General features: G+C 42.9%; 1 protein-coding gene across 9 annotated transcripts in view; it reads right to left on the bottom strand.

Moving 5' to 3' along the window:
* The window catches only part of Sfmbt2 (Scm like with four mbt domains 2), a 219,667-nt gene that overhangs the window by 181,900 nt on the left and 14,222 nt on the right, over positions 1–23,545 (bottom strand). For 5 of the 9 annotated variants that reach the window (XM_010621393.3, XM_019207097.2, XM_010621390.3 and 2 more), the window contains exon 2: positions 6,946–7,101. In XM_010621393.3, the coding sequence (XP_010619695.1) occupies positions 6,946–7,045 (100 nt within the window). In that variant the 5' untranslated portion in view covers positions 7,046–7,101. Of the gene's footprint in view, positions 1–4,189; positions 4,360–6,945; positions 7,102–8,117; positions 8,400–23,545 lie in introns of those variants that run through there. The other 4 variants (XM_033761811.1, XM_033761810.1, XM_010621392.3 and 1 more) reach the window with 3 other exon arrangements.

The raw sequence follows: 23,545 nt of genomic DNA on the forward strand, positions 1-23,545 counted from the left end.
AAAAAAAAAAAAAAAAAAAAAAAAAAAAAAAAAAAAAATCAAGAGCAACATTTGTGTTCTGTGGCAAATGAATGGAAATCCTCCCTGGACTGATTTGCTGATGGTAGTGTATCAGCCAAGGCAGACACTCTGGCCTTTGAGGAACAGAGCCTTCCAACACTCCGTTCGCACCTTGATATGCATGGGCAACACCGGGCTACCTACTGTGGCTGGAGATTATAGAAGAATATCCTCGACTGTTACTTGTTACGTGGGACTTTGGACAACAATGACTCTGATGACATTTTAAAGAAGGGAAAATGGAGCTTCAAAAGGATTGTGTTAGCACCTGGCAAGTTGGTGACAGAAACAGATCAGCTGCCAGACACCTGCATGCCCCCTTCTCCAGCTGGGACACAGCCCTCAGGGCCTCTCACACCAGTAGAATGTGTTTCCCCAATCACAAGGAACAAAGAAAACCACAATCCAATGCCCACCCTGGCTCTGAAAATCACAAGTGTTTTAAGTTTGCACAGATCCTCACACCCAAAAGGAGGTCAAGCAATTCCCAAAACATTTAAGGCTACACACAAGATATCATTTGTATTACTAAAAAGCACCAAATGGTGCATTTTAAGATATAGGCAGCATATATGTTATATGTCGAATGGAAAGAGGTAAGAAGCTCTCCACAGTATTTTAACCTACTTCAAGACAATCATAAGGAAAGAAATCCCAGCGAGAAGAGCCACCCACATATATTAAAGAAGCTCCAAAAGTTTAGGTTCTCCTCTCCTGCAAGAATGTTCTGTGGATGCTGACATCCAACCCATGTATCCTTCAGAAGCAAGAGCCGCTTTCACTAAAAGCCAAGCGGAAGTGATTAATACAGACGTGCCATGTCCCACCAGACGGACCAGGGAACCAGGGATGGGAGGGTCTGGGAGAGAAGCTCTGTGTTGGAGGCTATCACTTTTCCCTACTAGGATTTTTCAATTAAAGTAGAAAAAGTAATCTTCTCATTATATTCTATGTAGTCTCACAATTTGATAGATGAGTATTTTTATAGAATCAGAAGATGCTAAGCTGAAAGGCAGCAAGCTTAAATTTTGCCTTCTAAAATTGAAGTTCCTTGGAACTGCCTCTCAAATCTTACTCCAATAAGTGACTTAGAACCGAATGTCCAAAGGGAGAAGAAAAACCTATCTGAAGGGAAAGCCTTTCCTTTTGTCTCTCTGCCAACATTCTGTTTCATCCGAGGACTTTTGGGCCCTTCACACAGACATGTGCTCCCCCCAAAAAACAAATATCCAACAGGCCCAGAGTTCCCAGCTTTGAAGGGGTGATGCCAGGAGCTTTAACGCTGCTAAGACACAGTAAAGTAACCCAAAGATAACACAGTTTTACTCTGGAAAAGATCTCGGGTGGCACCCAAACTTGGCCCATAGCATAGTACCTTCTTCCTCAAATAGCTCCGGGTGCCTGTTGCAAATTTGCTTTCTGATCCACCAGTCAGAGGCAGTAACACAGCAATGCACATTTGCCAAAACGTGTCGGTGTGGTGTCCGAGGGTTGCAAACCTGTCACAAAGTCTGGAGCTTCTTACCACCCCAACGTCTGACCTCACTTGTCCTCTGCCCTCTTGTCGCTGCCAGGTGGGACCACATACTTACTATGGGAGGAACTTCCCAGGGAACAACATCCTAGGAGCTGCCTGTGCTTGGGTGTCCACTATCTGCTAAGTGCTCCAGAAGCAGGACCTCACAATCCTTCCGCGAAGCCTGAGCCGTACAGGAGGAAGTGTTAAGGGTAGGTCAGGTAAGAGAATCACCCGATCCTAGAGTTCCCCGCTCAGAATCAGGGCCCGAGACAAGCTGTCTGACCTGGGAAGCTGAAACCCTTGCTAGAAAGTCCTTCTTCTGCCTGCACCATGCGCCAGAAGCCTCCTCTCTCCCACAGCAGGTTCTGAGGGAGCCTCAGAGGCTGTCCTGTCTATGGCTGTGGGGACAGGGCTCCAGATGCTTATGAGGAAGACTGAAAGCTAGGGGGAGACTTGAGAATGAAACTCAGTCCCTGTGCAGTCACCAGAGAACGAGAGCTACTGAAAACTGGGCAGGACCTTCTAGCTGAGTGCTTAGTCGCTTTGCCTCAAAAAACCTTCACACACACTGAGGCTGGAGCCAGCACCGTGGCTAAGAGGCCCTGCGGACTAACATTCCGTGTTCCCATATTCCCGTTAGCTGCAATTCTCCCTTCCAGTCAGAGGGTCTAGAATTCCCACCTTTGACTTAGAGGGCCTTTACTGCAGTTGTCATCTATGCTATTAGTATTTTGACAATAATTTTGTTGCTGCCAAACTGTAACTCATTTCAAGCTACACTTTTAGCCCTTCTCCAACACAGCAGCCTCTCTAGTCTTGAACACCCACTCATCCGCCGCCCCCACTCTACCTCCTCCGCCGCATCAGAAAGTCAACTCTTCCACTCTCTGCTGACTTAAAGAAATCCCTTTATAAAGCACCCCAAAGGTCAGGCCTAGAATGGGATTACAAAAAATAAAAACTGTATGCGCAGAAATGGTGACTTTAACCTGGTGACTTTAACCAGACTGTTTGAAGAATAAAGTCATACACAAAATTTAGGGTTACTCATAATGTGGCCTTTTAAAATCTGTCACATACAGCCTTGCCTTTTGCCTCTGGGCCCCACACATTTGATTCTCTAAAGACATTTCAATGAGCAATAGATAAACACACACTGTTTATGAGGAGAGGTCTCATAAACCCAGAGCAAATATTTACGGCTGATTCATAAACCTCTTAAGCCCATAAACATTTTATCAAGGAAACTCTGACAATCTCCTCCACCGAAATGAACCAGTGGGAGGCATTTCCCATGATGTCATGAAAACCGACTCCAAAAAGCTACTAAAAACCTCACAGTTTAAAAGAAAACAGGCAGGTTCATTAGTGGTGATCCAGTTTTAGCAAACAGAAAGCTATTTGTGGGGCCAGAATATTCCATAATAACATAAAAAGAATACTTTATTAAAAGCTGGAGTAAAAGTGACTTTAGAATGAAAAATGAAATCAACCAACAGCCTATCCATCTTTTTCTTAATAAAACACTGGGTTTGTACCATTTTACAATGTGAAATGAAGCTGACTTTGCAAGGCTGAATGTGACTCAATAAAGGGGCTGCCAACTGGAACGTTCAGAACAGACGAAAAATCTTAGTGAGTGTGTGCTGGGCATTTTTTTTTTTAATGTGTAGAGACAGGAAGAAGACATCAAAACTTTCTTAATTTAATTGTGGACAATTCATACCATTACAAGGTGTAGAAAATAACATAACTCTGAGCTATGGAAATAACTCCAAAAGGGACAGAAGCCACCAACCCATCTGAGCTCACGATGGCAGGACTAACCCACAGGGGGGAGAGTCATAAAGAAACAAAGGGCCCTGCGGCTGTCAAAACTAAACATGGCTAGTTTTTCTAGGGGGGAAAACAAAAATCACCTACCCCAGGGAAGCAGCAAACTGCTCTGAAGAGGATTAGAAAAACAGGGGTGAGAGGGGATAATACCACTGCGTCCTATGGAGCGGGGCCTCAGAGTGAAAAACAGGCTCTAAATAATTCTAAAAAACGCTGGCTCTTTCATCCTTTTCTTCCCGAACAGAAGAGACTGTGGTTCTCTAGGTCATGCATTCCCCACACCCTCAAAAAGAAAGAAAATGGCTCAGCCCCGTTCTACAGCTTTCCTTCTTGCCACGCAGAGGCTTTCTCAGCCGAAACACGCAGCTCCACTTTGTCTATGGGCTTCATCAGGAAATCATCCTGGGCAGGCCTGTGAGAGCAGTGTCCTGATATCTATTTATCAGGATGCCAGCATATTGTTTTGCTTGCTTCTATCACAGCCACTGAAGCCACCTAGAAGCACAGCAACGGGCTTCTTCATGTGCCTTGGGGTGGGCTACTCGTGCTGAGTAGGGTAGACCCAAGGCTTCCAGGCTCCCTTGTCTACCACACACCCACAGTCCCTGGGAGGAGGCAGGCATCCTTTTACATTGTGTCTAATTCACTTACAGGAGTTGGGTGCCAGTTATTGATCTCTATTAGAATTTGAGATTTCCTCAAGAAAAAAGGCAAAAGAAAAAAATTTACTGCAGTGAGACTCAGAGTCCATTGTTTTGGGCTAACGTTTTCTACCTGAAGGGATCACTGCCGCAAGGAATCAGCCGGAGTTGCCGGTTTGGAGATCTGAATGACACAGAGGAAAACATCCTGGAGCCACCAGCTTAGGTTCCCGTTCTTTGACCCCATGATATTCTCAGAGAAGAATTGCCGTCATTGAAATGCAGTCACTGGCTAGGAAAGCGCTGTAATGTGGCACATAACAAAGTCGGTGGGGACACGAGGAAAGGAAAAGAAAGAAGATGAGTTGTATCCTTGTCCCACAATGGTGCGTGGGGTGAGGGTGATTCCTGACGACTTATCCCCGCCCTGAAAAGGATTTTAAAAGATACCTAGCACATGCCCAGTACGGATTTGTTCACTGCAGGGAACCCGACCTCAACCCAAGGTTTCATAGCCTCAGGGTGCCTGAGATCAAGCCCTGCTGCCAACACACCACCTAGATGACTTGGCCTGGCTGTCCAGCTTCCTCATCTATAAAGTGCACACAATAACAACCATTTCACTGAATGTTACAGGATTAGTGAGCAAACAGTGAAGGAATCAAGTCTGCGTGCCTGCCCTATAGCTACACCACATCCTCACCTAACTGAAGCCCTTCACTCACAAGCCAATTTAGGGCCCACTGAAGAACATGAACCTGCTTTCTCTTTTATATCAGATGCATAAATCTCATCTGAAAGCTTCCTGGGAAAGTTCCTTCAGGACTAAGACTCTGTAGAACCTGAGCACATCCTATGAATCTCAGAACTACATCTGCACAAGGGATTCCAGAACTGAAAATATTTTTCACATTAATACACTGGAAAAAATAATAAATGGGGCTTCACATGCAGCTCAATGGTAGAGCACGGAGGCCCCAGGGGCCCAGGTTTAATCGTTCACACATCGACCAATCGATCAATCAATAAGCTGAAGACTTACACTTAACTATGACTCATTATATAAAGCGTTTAAATGCTCAAAACTAGATTTGAATTTCTAGAATTAAATCAGCCACTATGTTCTACAAAGTTGGAGTCTAAGGCACCACACAGGTCATAGGGAGATTCCAAAGAGCAGGGCAAGAATGGGGGTGGGCGGACTCCTGGGCCAATATCTGGAAAAGGAAAATTTGGAATTATTTAGAAGGATTACTTTTGTCAACAGTCTGAACATCCTGCCATTTCTGCACTCAGTCCTGCTATACAGGGGCACCTCAAGGAAACATGGGAACAGATAGTGTCCCAACAGAAGACTGTCATTGATGAGTTTCAGAATCTACTTAAGCTAGAAACAGTGAAACAGAGAGAAAGCAAGAGAGCTATTAGGCACAGCTGTAAGAAAATGAAAAGCCAATACATCACTGGCTTTTAAATAGCTTTGAAAACATACCACTGAAAATGACAAGGCATTAGACATTGATGTATGTGGGTGATATACTACAAAAACACCATGAAAGCCCAGGAACCCCAAAATGGAAAAATTATCTCACTCAGAAAACATAAGAAAGTTTTTAAAAGGCATAACTATACTTCAACACAAGTAGGTTAGGATGAACCTTCAGTGTATGGACAGATGCCTCAATTTCCAAAGGAGGGACAGTGACTCAGGTCCACTTGAAGTTTTGTTACTCATACTTCATGCAAAAAACCCAAAAGTGTCACTGCTGAGCTTATCTTGAAGCAGATACTAATGTTATTTCATCTAATAATGGCATTCACTTGTTTCCAGATTTTTTTTCAAAATAGAGATCAAATCTGAGAAACTTAACTAAGAGAATGATATTAAGCAACCTGTCATTGTATCATCAACTAATCTGATCAAAATGTGGGACGAACCTGGCAACTTCTTTAGGCAGCAGCTAAATCTCCCACTGAGTTAGTGAGCATTTCTTTTCACATGAATTCACCACAGCAAATGTCTATGAATCAGAGCACTAAACTACTCTTACTTAATTCGTTGTTATGCATGAATAGTGCAAACTTTAAAAAAAGATATCTTTTTTAAATAAACCTTTTATTATATAAGTATCTAGAAAAAAGATGCACTTATAATGCATGGGGCAAATATTACAATTCAGCCAAAGGCTGTGGGGGTTTTGTTTGTTTTTGTTTTGTTTTATCAGAGTACCTCTGGGGAGAACACCGGACCACAAATCCACCGGACCTAAATTTCTTTCACATCGTACACTTTCCTGAAAGACATGCTGAATGCTCTCGGGGAACATCTTTTGTCACAGCCTCTCCTACAGATTTGGGTAGACCTGGATCTCCGGTCTCTGTCTGGCACTTGGGAGAGAATTCTGTTTCCCAGCCTGCCTTGCAACAGCAGGAAGATGTGAGTAACTTCTGGTCAAGGGGTTCTCAGCAAAATCAGCATTTGTCTCTGTCGACCTAGAGCACTGGACTGCTGGTTCAGCACTCTCCTGTACCACTTGCCAGCATCAACCACTCTGGGCACCGTGCTAAAGTGCGGTGTCACAGGATGCTGTGCAGGGACTCCGTGGCACAAAGCATCTGGGGTCCTGGTACCAGCCACTTACATTTTAAAGTGATGCACTGCCTCACTATTACTTAGTCTGCTTGGCCTAATAAAGTCATATTTATTTCAACCCAAAACTTGCGTAACATTAAAACTGCTATAGTGTATCTCTGGAAACGGGACAGCAAATCCTGGGAATGGGCAGTCTGTGCAATCTCAAAATGTTTCCCCCATTGCTCACTGAATGTTTCCAGAAGATATGGGGCAATAAACCAAAAGCCAGAAGGATGGAGCAGGCAAAGTCCTACCTGAATCAAGGTCACCATTTCCATTGGCTGAGTCGAGTTGCTTTTCCGAGGGAGAAGAGGAAGGGTCTTGCATATTGGAAACTGACAGACTGTTCTCCATGCCTGAAGACGAAGTGTCCCCGTCCGTCCCTTAATTCATCTTACAGGAAGAATTATCTAAATGCAACAAAGAAAACCAAAGCACTTTAGTTCTGTTAATCATATTAACTTGATTCTAAGCTCTCCAAAAGTAACAGCACTGTTACCAACTCATTATAACATTTAGGATGCAATACAACGTTGACAATAGAAAGTCCCGGGAATAAAGAATAATGAGTGTTTCTCTATACAAGGTCAGCCACAAAGGCCATAATATCGAAACCATCAGCTTTATACAGGTTATTCTCACCTCTAACAGGGACATGATTTTCACCAACAAATACGACTTATTTCAATCCCTCATTCACTGTGGTGACCCTGAGCAAGATATGTGACTTAGTAAGAAGTCATCGTGTATTGCAAGTGATCTGGCTCCAAAACCAGCTGAAATATCAATATCTGCAAATAATGTGCTCTCTTACAAATTAGAAAAAGGGACACAACGTTCCATGTAATAGCACTGCCATTCCTCAGTTGCTTTCTGACATCACACTGGGGGGGGACAGGTGAAACCCCAGCCAGTTCTCACAAAATCTTACGATTCAACTCACTGAGGTCCGAGTCCATGAGATACCAGAAGCAGTCATTTCTAAGGAGCAGCTATGCCCAGGTGGCTCGATACAGTTATGTGATGTTTTTAAACCTTTCATTCATTCAATGTTATGTTATTTCATACATAGATGTTAAGTCAGCAAAAGGACAAGGGTAGGTAGGTAAAGAAAAAATGAATATGGTATATCTATACCTATCAATAGAATACTACATGGCTAACATACTAGAAAAATATCTTCTAGGAATACCACACCCTTCTTAAAATGTGCGCACACACATAGACTTCTCTGGTGCTATTTAGTTTACATTCATGAAAGTTATTTTGAGGTTTTGCAAAACTGAAGACTCTTAAAAGAATGTTAATCATTTGTGCAATGGCAGGGAAAGGGCTGAAACTGCTGCCAGAAGTAGCCAGAAAGAGACAGAAAGTGGACCGGGTACCCAGCACTGAAATTTAGTTTAGGGCATAGTAAGTTAGCTACCTGTTGCAAATGAAGTGCATCAGACACTGTGGGGAGGATACAACGCGCCTTCTCAATCAAAGTGCAAAGAAATAAAACACCTATTTTAGGGAAGGAATTATAAAAATACCTTGAGCTGGTTCATAAACAGCAATCTGGGCATCTTGCTTCCACAAAGGTTAAGTTCAAGAGTAAGTAAATGGAATGACAGTCAATGCCACATATTAGACCCACGTACACAATCAGATGATCTTTCATTCACTCGACACTGAGCATAGGCTTGCCATATTTTTGTGAAGCAAAAATGAAAGTCTGAGGAACAGAAGTCAACAAATAACTCAGGTCCAGCCTGTCCCAGAAGATGTGATCCCTATGTTTGTTTAAAAATCACATAAAGAGTGAGAAGCAGGGACACATGCCTGTGACCCCAGCACTGAAGAGGCTGAGACAAGGGCCAGGGCTGTAGCTCAGTGGTTCTGCCGCCTGCCTCGCAAGCGCAAGGTCCAGAGTTCAATCCCCCGTACAAAAAAAAAAAAGAGAGAGGCAGACAAGAGGATCCAGCATGGACCATGGCAAGACCTTGTCTCAAAACCAACAACAACAACAAAAATCACATAAAAGATAACTAAAGACATGCCCAGGGACACATTTAAATCTATCGCAGCACTTTGCAGGCTATAACAGAGAAAGCAACGTCAAACATTCTTAATCTCAACCCTGGGGAACCTTGTATTTAAGATAGTGTATTAAAAAATATAGTATAGACCGAAATTACCTGAACCTAAACCAACACTGGGTGTGCTTTCTTCTTAATCATCCAGAAGTGGGAGTTTTCTCATACCCCTCAAAGCTCGTTAGATGAGCACAGTTCCTGAAAGCTTAGGCAGAAACACCACTAGATAAAAGAGGCTACTGAATGCACATAAAGGCTCTGATACTGTATGAAATACAGAGTTGGCAGATCCAGCAATGTACCCTGAAGGCAGGGTCACTTTAGCCAGTGGACATCAGTTTGCCAAAATAAACCCTACAATAAGAGGGCAGAACTGCGCTGTCCTTAGAACATTCCTTCAAGACCTGTTAACAACAGGGTACAAAACCTGCGGACAACAAAGGACTCTGACAAAACCCAACCCACTCAAGACACAGGCAGAGAAAGCAAACCTGGCCTAGCAGCAAGCATCAGCAATCAGAACCATCACAAAGAAGCCCACCCAGGTGCTGCACCCAGGCCCAGAAGCTGCCTGCGATTTCCTACTGGGAGCCGCAAGCAGCAGACCAAACGGGACCACCGGGGGACGGCTGGGTTTTAAGGTGGCGAACAGTACATGCAAGCTTACGGCTACTGCTGCTGGCACTCGGGGAGTGACTGTTGATAGAATCTGCAGAAAAACCACTTGTCCAATGGATAAGCAGTCGCCAGCTTAGAAGAAACTGTTCGTGGGGTGGGGCAGGGGGCGGGACAGCTCAGAGACATGAACGAGGCTCTTAGTTCCATCTTCAGCACCCTGAAATAATAACAGTGACACATAAAACTAACTCTGGACAGGCAAATGCCGGTCATGTGAAATTTCATTGTGAACCTGTTGACAGAGCTTCTGGTTTCAAGATGTGCACTTTTCACAGAGCACCACATCTTTCATGACGCCCGTGGCTGGTATAAAGCAACATTCTAGTTCCTGAGTCCAAGACAGAGCCCACGTCGACAGAGAACTGAGCATGGATAGGTAAGGATTCACAGGAAACGAAAAAGCCTCAAGGGAAATGCTCAGAGGAAACCACGGGTCACATAAGATCACAGGCTCAAGAGCCTCACGAGGAGCTGAGGGCAGTGGTACTCTCCGTAATCCCTGCTAACCAGGAGGCTGAGTCAAGAGGATTCAAGGTTCAAGGCCAGCCTGGGCAACTTCATGCGACCAGGAGACAGGCACTCAAGAAGGTAGAAGAGATACTAAGCACGGAGAGTCAACAGTAAACAGTGTAGCCAAACCATGTGAAAACTTCCAAGGCAACTCAGTGTAGAGGGTGGAAACCAGTTGTGTGAGCCGGCGCTATCATTACTACCCATTCCCAAACATTTACTGATCTCCCATTAACGTTAGGCACTGTTCGAAGCACCAGAAGACGTGTGGGACAACACACAACGAACTCTCTGTCCTAGTAGATATTACATCCCAACGGGAGAAACAGATAATACATTTTTTTAATTAGTAAGTTAGACGGTCTGTTAGAAGGTGATCGGGGCTATTTTCAAAAGAAATAGCAGGAAAGATTAGGGAAGCAATGGGAAAGGATGATAATTACGGAGATGGTGGCCAGGCAATAAATACCTCAGGAAGTGATATTTGGGCAAAGGCTTGGGAGTAAGGACGGGGAAGCAGGCTAAGCCCAGACGAGAACAGTTTCCAAACGAAGGACCAGACGTGCACGCACGCCCTTCTGCAGGCAGGGGTGGCAACTGCCGGATGCCATTCCGGGAAGAGAAATGACCAGCACGATCACAGACGAACCTCTCCTACGGGGGTGGCCACACACGTGCAACCTGGGTGGATCGGGCAACCCCAAACGGAAGCCAATCGAAAACAAGAAGGCACAGAGCAGGGGCGGAACTAAGACCCGCGGAAGGATGAAGAGACGGGTTAAAGCAGCATCTGAGAGGCGTCACAGAATGCTGGAGACATAATCGCAACAAAGCACAGTCTTCACAGCACGTCGTCACAGCCGTTAGAAGGAATGGCTTCACCTGCACAGCCAGCTCTCGGCACTAATGGAACTTACAGAAATACGCAGTTCCGGGGGAAGCACATTAAGCATGAGAGTAGCATGCCACTTCACAAGTAATTTCTATTCGCTTGCTTTTCTGAAAAATCCATTCACTTTAAATGGCGTTAGGTGATGCGGCAAGTCTCACCCGCGAGAACTGATCCACTGAGCTTTGCAAAATAAAAACAAAATGTTTTGAGCAGTCATAGAGCTCAGTGGCAGCATGCATGGAGCCCTGGGTTGGATCCTCAGAACCACAAAAAGCAAATAAATAAGACCAAAAAAAAAAAGGTAGGATTAGAAAAAACAGAACAAAAAGCACTTTCCTAACAATTTTAAATGGCTACTTTGAAAGAAAGCATTATTTCTTTTATTATTAGTGCCAGTGACTGAACCCAGGGCTTCATTCATGTTACCCAAGGGCTCTACCACTGAGCTGCACTCACAGCCCCCTTCTGATTCTTAAAATATATTGTATATAACTTCAAGTATGTGGTAAAGTCGGCTCTTAGTCGAAGCAAGATTTTTTCTTCACAGAGACATATAAAGGTTCAGAAGGAGAGGCTTTTACGAGGTAACGTCCTGTTTCAGAGAATATGCTTTGTGATTTTGTATAAATTTTACAACAACGGGCACTTCTTATCTCTGACCAACGACAGAATTACAGCACTGGAACTTCTTACAAAACTCGTCTTTGCCCAGTGAAAAAGCCATTTTTCACTGAACAAGGAGTAACGAGGCCACTATCTACTTGTGTGACATAAATTTTGCTTAACCTCTCTGTTCCCCAATTTCTTATCAGTTAAATAGAGGGGCTTGATTAGATGCAATCAAAACTCCTCTTCAACCCTAAAGTGCTATGAATTTACTACATATTTTTAGTATTAATTGTATATTTTATCCTTCAATTAGCTATTTATCTGAACCAAAGTTAATGCACTAACAACCACTCTCTTTCAACCCTATGGTGCCACTTTCTTTTACCTGGTGTGTATTTATAGAGCATAATTTCATAGTAGGCCAGGCAGGAGAATACTCATTTGATATCACTCTAAAACTAATCAGAAATTATCGCGGTTTTATTGCCCCTTTTGAATGTCCACTGACACTTTCTATATCAGCCCAGCCCAGAATGGGAACCACTAGCCTGGGCTTCTGAACGCTTGAAATATGGCTATTGCAATTAAGGAGCTGAGTTTAAATTTTAGTGACTTTAAATGTAAATATGTGGCAAGTGGCTGTCGTACCGGGCAGCATGGCTGGACCATTACACTGGTAAGTCATTGCATTGGAGAGTTTGGAACATGTCCTAAAATAAACATCGATTCTTGGCTCTCATAAACATTTTAATTTAATTTAATAATGTCAACTTAATTAAAAGAGAACATAGAAACTTTAAAACGTAAGAAATTTCAAAAGGAGATTTAGTTTCCCCCTAACATTCCAAAAATGACTCTTGCCAAACTCCCTAACGTGCTAGGGTTTTACTGAATGTGTTGTAATTTTATGTCCTCACAATTTCAAGGGAGAAACAAGCTTAGAAACTACGTGTATCATACTAAAAGTATTTGCTTTTCCCCACTCATTTAAGAATCCAAGAAAATCATTCCCCCTGAAAAATGGGATCAGGCACAAACCTTGTTATAAAGAGTTTAGGATTGTAACTATTAATAAATCAGTTAAGATCGGTGGTTTCTATGACACTCATCAGATAAGAAAAAGGTTGAAGTCTTTATGACGCCTCACTGTTACTCTTTATCCATGTGTATCTAACCAGACACTACAGAAAGGTAACCTGGGACTATAAAGCAAGACATTGATTCAAATGCACCAAATCAATCATCTTAAATAGAACTCCAGAGTAAACAATCTGAACACCAAGGAGAGAACACTGGAAGGCACGGCAGAGTTACATCTCGCATCACCCATGGAAGGAAGGACAAGCGGTATCCACTCAGGGGTCCACCCAGGTAGCTGCAAAATTTACTAACTTAGGCAAAAGGCGCGGCCACGCTTTGACTTTTTTTTTAAGCCATGTTTCCTTTTTCCTTCCTACAAAAGACACGTGGTCTTCATACAAACCTCCCTAGAAATAAAATATACAAAGGAGTAAACTGAAATCACTTGAAAGCCAACACCTAGGGAAAAATCACTTTGTACTGAGAGTGTGTCCTCCCAGTAGTTTCTGGTTAGTATTTATTGTGAGTTCACACGGAACTCAGAATTCTAATCCATTCTTCATCTAACAGCACAGAGAAAGCAATTCTTCACATCAGTTCTTTGAGAACATGACTTGAAAGGGGCTGTATAATTTCTATTATAAGTAATTTATTGACCATACCTGTATCAACAACCATTAAGCTCTCTGTGTTTATTTAATTCTTCACCATTATAAATAAGTGGTGCTGTGATTATCATTCTCAGCCATAAATCCTGCATCTCTGATGTTTCCTTAATGTGAAATACCACACGTTGGATTGTTAAGGATCAAAATTTCTTAAGGATCAAAATATGGGGCCATGTTTAAGGACTCTGACAAAGCCTGCTAAAACACTGTCTAGACAGCTTTACTTATGTACACCCTGACTAGCAGTGGACAAGAATGCGGATTCCTTCCGCTACTCAATAATATTAATATTCCACTATTCACTAATATTCCTACCAATATTCAAAAACTGAATGATGTCTGTCTTGCACATTCCTGTATTTTAGCTCTACTTGTGTATTGTGTGGATTTTTAAGATTTTATCTCATGAAACCATTTTCCTCAACTTGCCCTTGACATGCAAATGCTAGTACTTTTTTAACCAAGTCTAATCTATCAATTACTGAGCTTCTTCTAAAACTTACATTCTTTTTTTCTCATTGAATTTATTGGTACATTTTAGCTATACAGTACAGTTCTATTCATCATTGGGTTCTTTGTTTGTTTGTTTGTTTGTTTGTTTGAGACAGGGTCTCACTATGTAGTTGAGACTGACCTGGAACTCACTATGTAGCCCAGGCTGGTCTCGAACTCACAGTGATCCTCCCGCCTCAGCCTCCCGAGTGCTGGAATTACAGGCATGAGCCACTACGCCCGGCTCATCATTGGGTTCTTGCACCTTTACATGGTGTATCTTGGTTCTCATTTTTTCCCCATTCCCCTGCCCTCCCTTCACCCCACTCTACCCTCTCCTATTTACAAAGACTTTGTTTCCATTTTTTCTTTTTCACATATTTTGTCTTTTGCCTTCTTTCCTTTTAAAATTTACATTCTGAAAAAGTCCTTCCAATCCTGAAATAGTAGAAAGTTAACTGCTTAGAGATTTCAAGTTTTACATTCAACTTTTGTTAACATGTAGGAAATTCATGCTCAAATATTTTGTGAGCAGCACCTCTGACCTCATCATCTTCCCCCCGAGCCTCCTGCCACCCCAGTTAAAAATCCACTCTTCTCCCATCAAATGTTTATATCCTGCCTTTATCACACACTACATTCTTAAATATCCAGGGCCATGTTTCAGTATACCAAACTTTCATCTAATTAGGAGGAAAGCCAAAGAAACAGGAACTCGAACTACTGTTTATATATCACTCTTAGTGAAGCAATGATTAAGCTGGGGTCATCTGAGGTATGTTTATACTGGGATGACAATAGTGTTTGCACAGATTGGGAGCCCAGTCCAGTCCCCTAGGAGTCTGTTGTCACACACATTCTAATATAAATAGAATACATATGCAAAGAGCTCACAGGAGAAATCACTGTGTGCTGGAGACTGCTCACTACCTCCCACTGGTGCCCATTTTCGCCTCCAGTCTACAGCAAGGAATCATGGGCTACCCGAGACATTTCCCAGCTCTCCTTGTGCTTAGACATGATCAAGACATTCAACTCCAGCCAGCAGGAAGCTGCAGGGCTGCTGTGCTGGACTACAGAGTGAGAGGGGCCGCTCCTGCCATCCACCTCTTAGGATGGGCAGCACCACCTGCCAGGAGCCAGCCCCTGTGAGCGGTCACACCAAAGATGAAGGCTGGCTCTGAGTCTCACACCTCAGACTTTGAAAACAGCTTCTCTTTGGCTGATACTGCTCTAACTTTGGGTTGCTGATACAGGGCCAACCTCAGATCCAAACAAACACAGCCTAAAAGTACTGTGCTCCTTTCTAATAATCTTGTAATTAAGATGCTCAGACTGGAGCCGGGCATGGTGGTGAACGCCTGTAATCCCAGCACTCGGGAGGCTGAGGCAGGAGGGATCACTGTGAGTTCAAGACCAGCCTAGGGGGCTACATAATGAGTTCCAACTACATAGAGAGACCCTCTCTCAAAAAAAAAAAAAAAGATGCTCAGATGGTTACTACTAGTCAGTCTGTGCCCTCATAGACTGTTTCACACTGTGACTTTGCACTATCCATAGTGCAAAATGCTGACTTTCATTTTAATATTTTCAAAAACACAGTTTGCATTAATGAGTTGACCAAGGGTCCTAAACCTTCAGAAGAATGAGATCTGTAAGAAAATAAAACAGGAATCTCCCCACTGCACAGAGTCTGGGCGTGAACCTAATCTCTGAAGAAAGTAAGGTCAGAATCACCTGATATCATCAAAGCTCAGAGTTTGTCAAAGCTGAAAGTAGCAGAATCCACGGGGGGGCTGGCACAGGTCGCTGGCCCCTCCCTGAATTTCTGATTACCTAGAACTGGGAAGACGTCTGGCATTTGTATTTGTAGCAAGTCCCTAGGTGATGCTGTGACCACGCTTTTGAGAAGCACTACTTATGGAATGGAGATTCTGCAAAGGTTGTTAGAAAGATAGAAAAAAAACTCTTCAAGCAAAGATATCTATCAGAGGTATACTAGAAAATATACTATTTTCTGCAAAGGCATTGAAATGTAGGGAAAGGAAAGATGACTTTTCTGGAAATGGTTTTGCACAGAAGATGCCTTAGACACCGGTGATATCAAACCAATTGCTTTACAAGGTCAGGTGCGGCTCGGTTGTCCGTAACCTTGCTACCTCTGGGACACGATGCCTGAGGTAATCAACTTAAAAGGAGGAAGATTTATTTTGGTTCATGGTTACGAAGGTTTCGCTCTACAGTCAACGGGTCTTGTCATTTTGGGTCCTCGTCAGAATGGATGCATCACGCCGACACCTCAGGGCAGGAAGCAAAGACTGGGACAGGAAGGGTGGAGTCCCCACGTACCGGAAAGGGCCTGTCCCCCAATGACCTGGCTTCCTCCCACTAAACCCCATCTTTTAAAGCTTTCCCCAACTTCCAACAGCAACACAGGCTGGGGGCCAAGGAGTTAATACACAGTCTTGGGGGTACACACCCAAACCATAGCAACAAACTATCTTTATAAAGTCAGGCACACCTGTTCCCCATAAAACTTCAGTGAGAGTCGCGATGGTAAGTGTTTATCATGTTATTCATGGTTGGGCCATTTTCCTAATAGATCTAAGTATTTGGACAAATTATTTTTTCCAGGCCCCAGCTGCTTGAAATATGAAAGAGAATGGATTACATAATTTTAAGAATGCTTCTCGTTAGGCCCCTCATTGTTAACAGATGGGCTTTTTCTATATGAGTTATGTCTACATTGAATTGTAAAAGCCTAATAATTATACACAGCTCCCCTCTAGGAAAAAAAAAAAAAACGCACAAAAAACAAAAAACAAAAAAGCAAAGAGAAATGCCGTGCCCTTCTCTCCCCTCCTCAGGAAACCACTTTCAACCCTTAGCTGACTGTGCATTTCATCGTTGCAATGTTGCACAACACATTACTTCTTAATTTCAGTCTCTGTCACAGCAGGGAATAGCTTGCTGTATCTCCCTTCAACTTCCTGACCCTGGACCTCCTCACAGATGCCCGCTGTACGACCACAGCGGCATAACTACACCATGCCCAGCCCTGTGACATACTGTGTTCTCTCTTCCAACACAACCCTTCCTTGGAGTAAGTCATTATCCATGTCCTTCTCTGCATACTTATCAACAGTTCAAGTACAAATTTTCCTCTCACTGCTTAAAGCTGCTCTCCATAAATTGAAATATGTAAGTATTTTACTAATTTCCATTTGAAGTCGTGTCTGCCAGGTCCTTCCCTTCTTTTTTTTTTTTGTACCGGGGATTGAACTCAGGTCCTTGAGCTTGCAAGGCAGGCCACCGAACCGCCAAGCTAAATCCCCGGCCCATTCTTTTCTAAATTAGTCCTAATACACTTCACTGTCCCATCTTGGCTTTTGTCTTATTAAGAGCATGCTAAAATATCATTCTGCAACTGGAATTGTCATACGCAGGTAGAAAAGTGATTTCAGACTTGCTGCCTTGCAGTTACACTTTCTTTGTGACCTAGGAAAAGACAGTATTCTCCAGGTAAAAAGTAAAATGCGAAGGTCTCAACTAAAAGCTTGTGAAATTCCAGACATGCTCTGGCTGCCCCTGCTGGCCTGCAGTAACTAAATTACTCAGAAAACTGCCTCATTCCACACTCCAGGAATTTCAAAATGAGCACAGGAAACCTGATCTGAGACCTTTCAAAAATATTTCAATCAAAATGGGAACTCTCTAAGGATTCTAAAGAGCGCACAACCAAATTCGGGACCAAAAACTTGACCTCCAAAAAAATCATGGCTTTCATCTTCTTAAAAAACAATGTGAAAATACTCTGGTGTATCACAGGAATCTCGGGAAAAACCCTATCTGTAAATGACTGCAACAAGGCAAAACAGCATTAAGTGCGACGCACTGTTATCTATTTATTCATTCTATTTTTTGCGGTACTGGGGATCGAACTCAGGACCTTGCGCTTGCAAGGCAGGCACAGTGCCACTGAGCTACATCCCCAGCCCGATGCCCTGTTATCAACACACGCTTCCTCCTATTTATGTTCACCCTGTCTCCCAGATTGCTCTGCTGAGCCCACCTTGACCAGCCACCATTAGCCTTTCTAAGACGAGACAGACCCTGCTCCATTCCGTCATCAAGGTGAGCTGACCGCAGGGGCAGAAGGGGCAAGGAGCTTTGTCATTCACCACACGCTCAGGGTTTGATGCACTCTGATTAGGACCACAATCTACTCACCATTTTCCAACCAGGCTTCATTGGTTTTCACTCAGAAGAGCCTGAAGTCAGATGCAAACTGCAGCCCTCACATAAGAAATGCTAATTTGTTACAATCAGATTCATACCACTACATGAAGAAATAAGACACACTGGAGATGGGCATTTGGAAGTAAACAGTAGTTGGAGGCAGTCACCCACGCTCACAGGAACTTTGTGTGTCTTCTAATTCAAGGCTTTCACGAGCATCTTCCCCACCCCCGCACCAGACTGAACCCAGAACCTCGTGCTTGCCAGGGAGGTGCAGCACCGCTAAGCTGAACCCCAGGCTCAATGGGACCTCTTAACCTCCCCCAAAGCAGCACATATTACAGGAGGGAGTAAAATGAGGTGAGTCACACATGGCCATGTACAAAACGAGAAAAGAAAGCCTCGCCGATTACTTGCTCAAGAGAAAGAACAGACTAAAAAGAAGACCAGTTAGGGCCGGGGACTTAGCTCAGGGGTTCCGCCACCTGCCTCACGCAAGGCCCAGAGTTCGATCCTCGGTACCAAAAGAAAAAAAAAAAGAAGAAGACCAGTTGGCCACTACTTTGAAGATAGATTTATCTATTAACTCTGTGGCTACAAATTTATTTACTATAAAGAAGGGCCCTGTCCCCTATCTAGCTGCCCTACTCATAAGCTAACTAAACTCTTCCACAGGATGGTGAGGCCATGTGACACCCCATTAAATACTACCCCATGTTAAGACCCCCTTATCTGAAATCTTTACAAGCGAACATGTTTTGGATTTGGGACATTCTTTTTCCAATTTTGAAAGATCTGCATATACATAATGACATTTTTTTACGGATGGGACTCAAGTCTAAAAATGAAATTATGTGCTGTATGTAAAACACTTTATACTCAGAGCCTGAAGGTGATTTTAGGCAACATTTTGAAAACATAGAAAATCAGAAATACATGATTTGAACTTTCTACCTGCAATGCCATCATTCCAGCTCAATAAGTTTCAGATTTAAGAGCATTTCAGATTTTAGGTTTTCAAACTAGGTATGTTAAAGCTATATACAACAGGTCTTAGCACCACAACAGCAATGTCGGATTTCTTGCACCGGAATTTTATATCCAAGTCCCAAAAGTAAACACCAACCTTCAGTAGGTATGAGACTGAGCTTGGCTCTGGGACTCTCTAAAAGAAGCATGAGTTTCAGAATTATCACAGACACGGAGACTTTGATTTTAACATCGTGGATAAACCCACAGCCTGAGACTTCCTCCTTCTTCTTCTAAGATTAAGAGGAATAAATTAAGCATCAACTGAACTTGTAACAAAGCCCACAAAAAACTTCATACTCCACCATCACACGTATGTATATAAGCTATGTTAGGTAGACACTGCACATTGTCTGATCCCCGGTAAAAACTCACACACGCACAATAAAAACAAAAACCTTACACTGTCTATACAATCATGAGAACTCAAGGAGTAAAGAAAATTACAAAGATGCCTTCAGTAAGCACGATAGGCAGACATGGTGTCTAATAGCGCCGAACTGTCTAGGTGCGATTACTTCAAGACAGATGCACTACGTTCACCGTGCTTAAGTGTGTCCAGGCTCCAGATGTCCACACCAGCATTTCTTCACCTTGCCGACCAAAACATCAATGATGAGGAGGATCACTGCTGAGAATCCTCCTCTGAGAACAACAGCCAGAGGGAAGGCCCGGTCTACAGTGCTCTCTGCAATCCAGCCAGAATTCAGACAAGAACCGAGGGGCATTCCAGGTACTTATCTCATGGAAAGCCATAAAACTGAACATACGTCCAATTTTATATCCTTTAATTGCACGGGAAGTTTACTCTGAATAAAGTGCCAATCACACAGAGTAAATAAAAACACCCTAACTTTGGCTAGCAGGGACTTTGGGAGATATACAGGGCTTTGCCAGAGAAGCAGGAGACCTGGGTCTCCTCAGTACAGTGATGCCACTTAGCACTCACCAGCACGCACTTCCGGCCTTCGAACCAGCTCACACAACACAGATCTCAGCTGAACAACAGAAGGATTGTTCCAGAAGCTTCCTTCCTCACACCTCACCTCCCATCAGGGGATCTGGGTGCTTGCTTTCTCTCCCTGTTAAAGCTAGGTGCATATGGTAAAAGCAAATGATACAACACCCGCCACGAGAATAAAACAGGCATTCAGAAAAGGAACAGTCACTAACATCTGAGCTGGATGGCAAAAGCTTTCCTGAAAGAGTGCGGTCTGAGTTGGGCCTTGAGAAACTGAGAGGAAGGAGGAGTCCAGGAACAACCCCAAGGCTCCCACAAATACCATTACTCTACCTAGAGCTATTCTCTTCCTCCCGCCGGAGCACCAGCATGCAGGACTTTGGCTGGTATCCTTCATCCCAGGCTTGGCTATTTTTCAGCAGCACCATAGATTATGTATTAGGGAAGAACAAGCAAAGGGGAAACAAAAGTTGCTCCCTACATGCCAACTTGGGTGGAAATGATGACATTCAGCAGGCCCTATCTCCCAACCTGTGGTCAGGGAGGACCCTGAGCAGGGACGAGCTCCAACATGGCAGAAGGCCTCGGACACTCTTGAGTCTGTCTGCTTCCGCTGCAATCTGCCACCAGCTGCATTCTGTTGCACTCCTTTTTCTTTTTAATCAGCACGTGGACACGAATGCTCCTGAGAAGAGCAGGCCTGGTGTAAAGTCTGCCGCCTCCTCCTCGCTCCCTCTCTCCTGCATTTAGTTAGCAAAGCTCTCTCTGCAAAACTCACCTGCCACTGAATAAATCACTGCCACCATAACCCAAACCTGAGATACCTCTCTCAAGCACACAGCATTTTACCCACTTGGGGCTCTAAAGGTGCTTCCTTCATTAGACCAAAAACTAAGGCTCCAGGCCACAACTGGGATGAAAAAGAACAAAACAGGACGCAGGATAGATACTCCTCTCACGCATTAGATTCAAGTTGTCCTGTCTGTGTAAATCCAAGCAAGTAAATCCTGGCTGAACGAAGACAAGATAGACCACCTGACAGGTTTCAACATACAGCTACGGTGGAAGGGGTGACTTTGTACCTAGTGACTGTTTGCTAATAAAAGGACACGTATTGTGAAAGAACTGTGATTCAACCATCTCTATAAACAAAGTTTCACTTAGGAAGTTAATGCCAACACCATTAAATAAGAGAGCTCGGCTGCTTGGAAAAGTCAGTATTTGACACTGGATTTCTGATCTCCACAAATACTGGTCACCTCTGTGCTCCCCAGAAGGGTAACATCTCAGAGCCAACCCTCACTCCCCCAATATCTCTTTCCTAAAAATCCTCTTTCCCACTTCCCTGCCTTTAGAAAGGCAAAGCCAGTTTCTTACCTGCAAAAAGCAAATGCAAATACCACGCTAACAGAACCACAATTTGGCTTTTTGTTGTGTGTGCTTTTTGCTCTCTATCCCCTAAGTTTTTCCATCACAGCCTCCACCGCTCTCCCTTCAGTGGGACACTTCTCCAAGCTCTGTGCATAAGCAAGGTGTCTCTTTCATTCATAGCACCAACTGGAAAGCTGCTTAGAGCAGTCTCCCAGGAATGTCTGTCTTCCTTCATTGAAGAACTCTAACCTAAGCCCTGCACCACTTCGTACCATTTATATCTAGTGACAGGATCCTTTCGCAGCTGCATGCTCAGTGAGTGGCTTTGTTTGGTACATAGGCGAGTAACTACTACTGAGTATACGATACTTTAAAAAAAAAAAAGAGTAGACCCTTTCCAACCTGGAGATGGGAAAAAAGAAAATGACTGCAAAGCAAATGCTTCTTCTGCAACTGATAAGCATGCACCCGTGTATCTGTATAAAGTTGTAAGAATAAACATGTCCTTTAAACCAAGTTTTTTAAATCATGTATTTGCCAAGCAAACAATTGAATTTGATCATTCATCACAGGGAAAATCAAGGAAAAAAGTTCTGAACCAGAAATAGGTTTCTAAAGTCCCAGAACTATTCATTCTATTAGAGGACCATTTACTTATCCTTTATTTGGTGCACTTTCTAAAATAATGCAAAAGGTGATCACTATGAAAATTCAGCCACTTCCATTCAGTAATAATTGACTTTATCCACGGTTAAAAGAAGTTAAATTTCCTCTCACACAGCGTAAAGGCTCTTTGATTCACCAGCTTCATAGCCTGAGGGCAGCTGTACCACTGAAGGGGTAGGCAACAAGCCACAACCCCCCAAACAGGCATATGACAATGTTCACTTAAAAAACAGTGCGTGGTTTTGTTTTCAGTTTTCAACATTGGACGGAAGCAATCCAGTACAGGACCACAAACTGGTTGAGTCTAAAAGATGCTCTGCATCTTAGAAGGGAAAAGTTCTAGCTCTCCTCCAGCTCTCAGTCTCTCCATTCTCCCCAGAAATGTGTTCCCCCTAACGTTAGTGGAGAAGGAAAGTGATCTACAGTAGTACTAATTATTTTCTCAAGATGAAATTCCAGATATTCAACACTATTCGAGCCGTTAGTGGTCAATTTATATGATAATAAGTGACCAGTCTATCCTAACCCAGAAACATAGTTAAAAAGAGTGATTTGAGCTTTAAAAGCTCTGCTCTCCCATGACCATCCAAACTAAATGAAAAAAGGAAATGTTATCATTTTACTCCACTTCAAAATTAAATGCTAAAAACAAACCTTATTGGTAAGACCCTGTATGATCTCTCCAGAGACTCAATTTCCTTAAAAATAAAACACTAATTTATTTTCAATGGGACACTGATTCATTTCAAATACTAATTCATTTTCAATAAAATATTGATTTTAGGTGCGCTAGCACTCACCTAGAAAGATTAAATGCTCGAATGCATTCAAGTGCTAGGCAGTGTCTCACCTATAATGAACCATCAATCAACTAATGGCCGGCGTCACCATCTCCAGACAATATAATATCAGGATTCCCATCCTAGCTCTCACTCTTTTTTTTATTTTTTTTTATTTTTATTGAGTTTATTGGTACAATCTAGGTACACAATTACATACATCATTGGGATTCTGTACCTTTACATAATAGGTCTTGATTCTCATTTTTCCCCTTGTCCCTGCCCTCTCTTCACCCCCTCTTCCCCTCCCCATTTACAAAAATTTTCATTTTTTCAGTTTCTCATATTTTTTTCCTCTCCCTTATTACCTTTCCCCCACCCTTCCCACTTTCCCTACACCTTTAGCCCTTTACTTCCTATTTCACATTATTAATTATCTCATTAGGATCCTGTGTACTATTATAGTTTTTCACACCAAAGAAACTATTCGGTATTTCAGCTAAAGAAATCTCTGTATGAACATTAAAAATAGGGAATCCTAAAATAAAACTAAAAAGGAAAGTAAAAGAGAAAAGGCAATGATGTAACATTAAAATAATCCTTAATTCTGGAGATGAAAATGGTCCCTGAACATATTTAAATTGCTTCTCCCTCTTATAGTCTTATCTTATTCTGTATCATACCTCTATGAATGTAAAATATCTAGTTCCTGCTTTATGATACATAGTAGGGACCGTGCTTTATCAGAGCTACATTTAGTGATATTACTCTAGAATGTTCTCTTTCCAGATGATGATTAAGA

Source organism: Fukomys damarensis, unplaced genomic scaffold (assembly GCF_012274545.1).
Source record: "Fukomys damarensis isolate Sample0158 unplaced genomic scaffold, DMR_v1.0_HiC HiC_scaffold_10, whole genome shotgun sequence".
NCBI classification, from domain to species: Eukaryota; Metazoa; Chordata; class Mammalia; order Rodentia; family Bathyergidae; genus Fukomys; species Fukomys damarensis.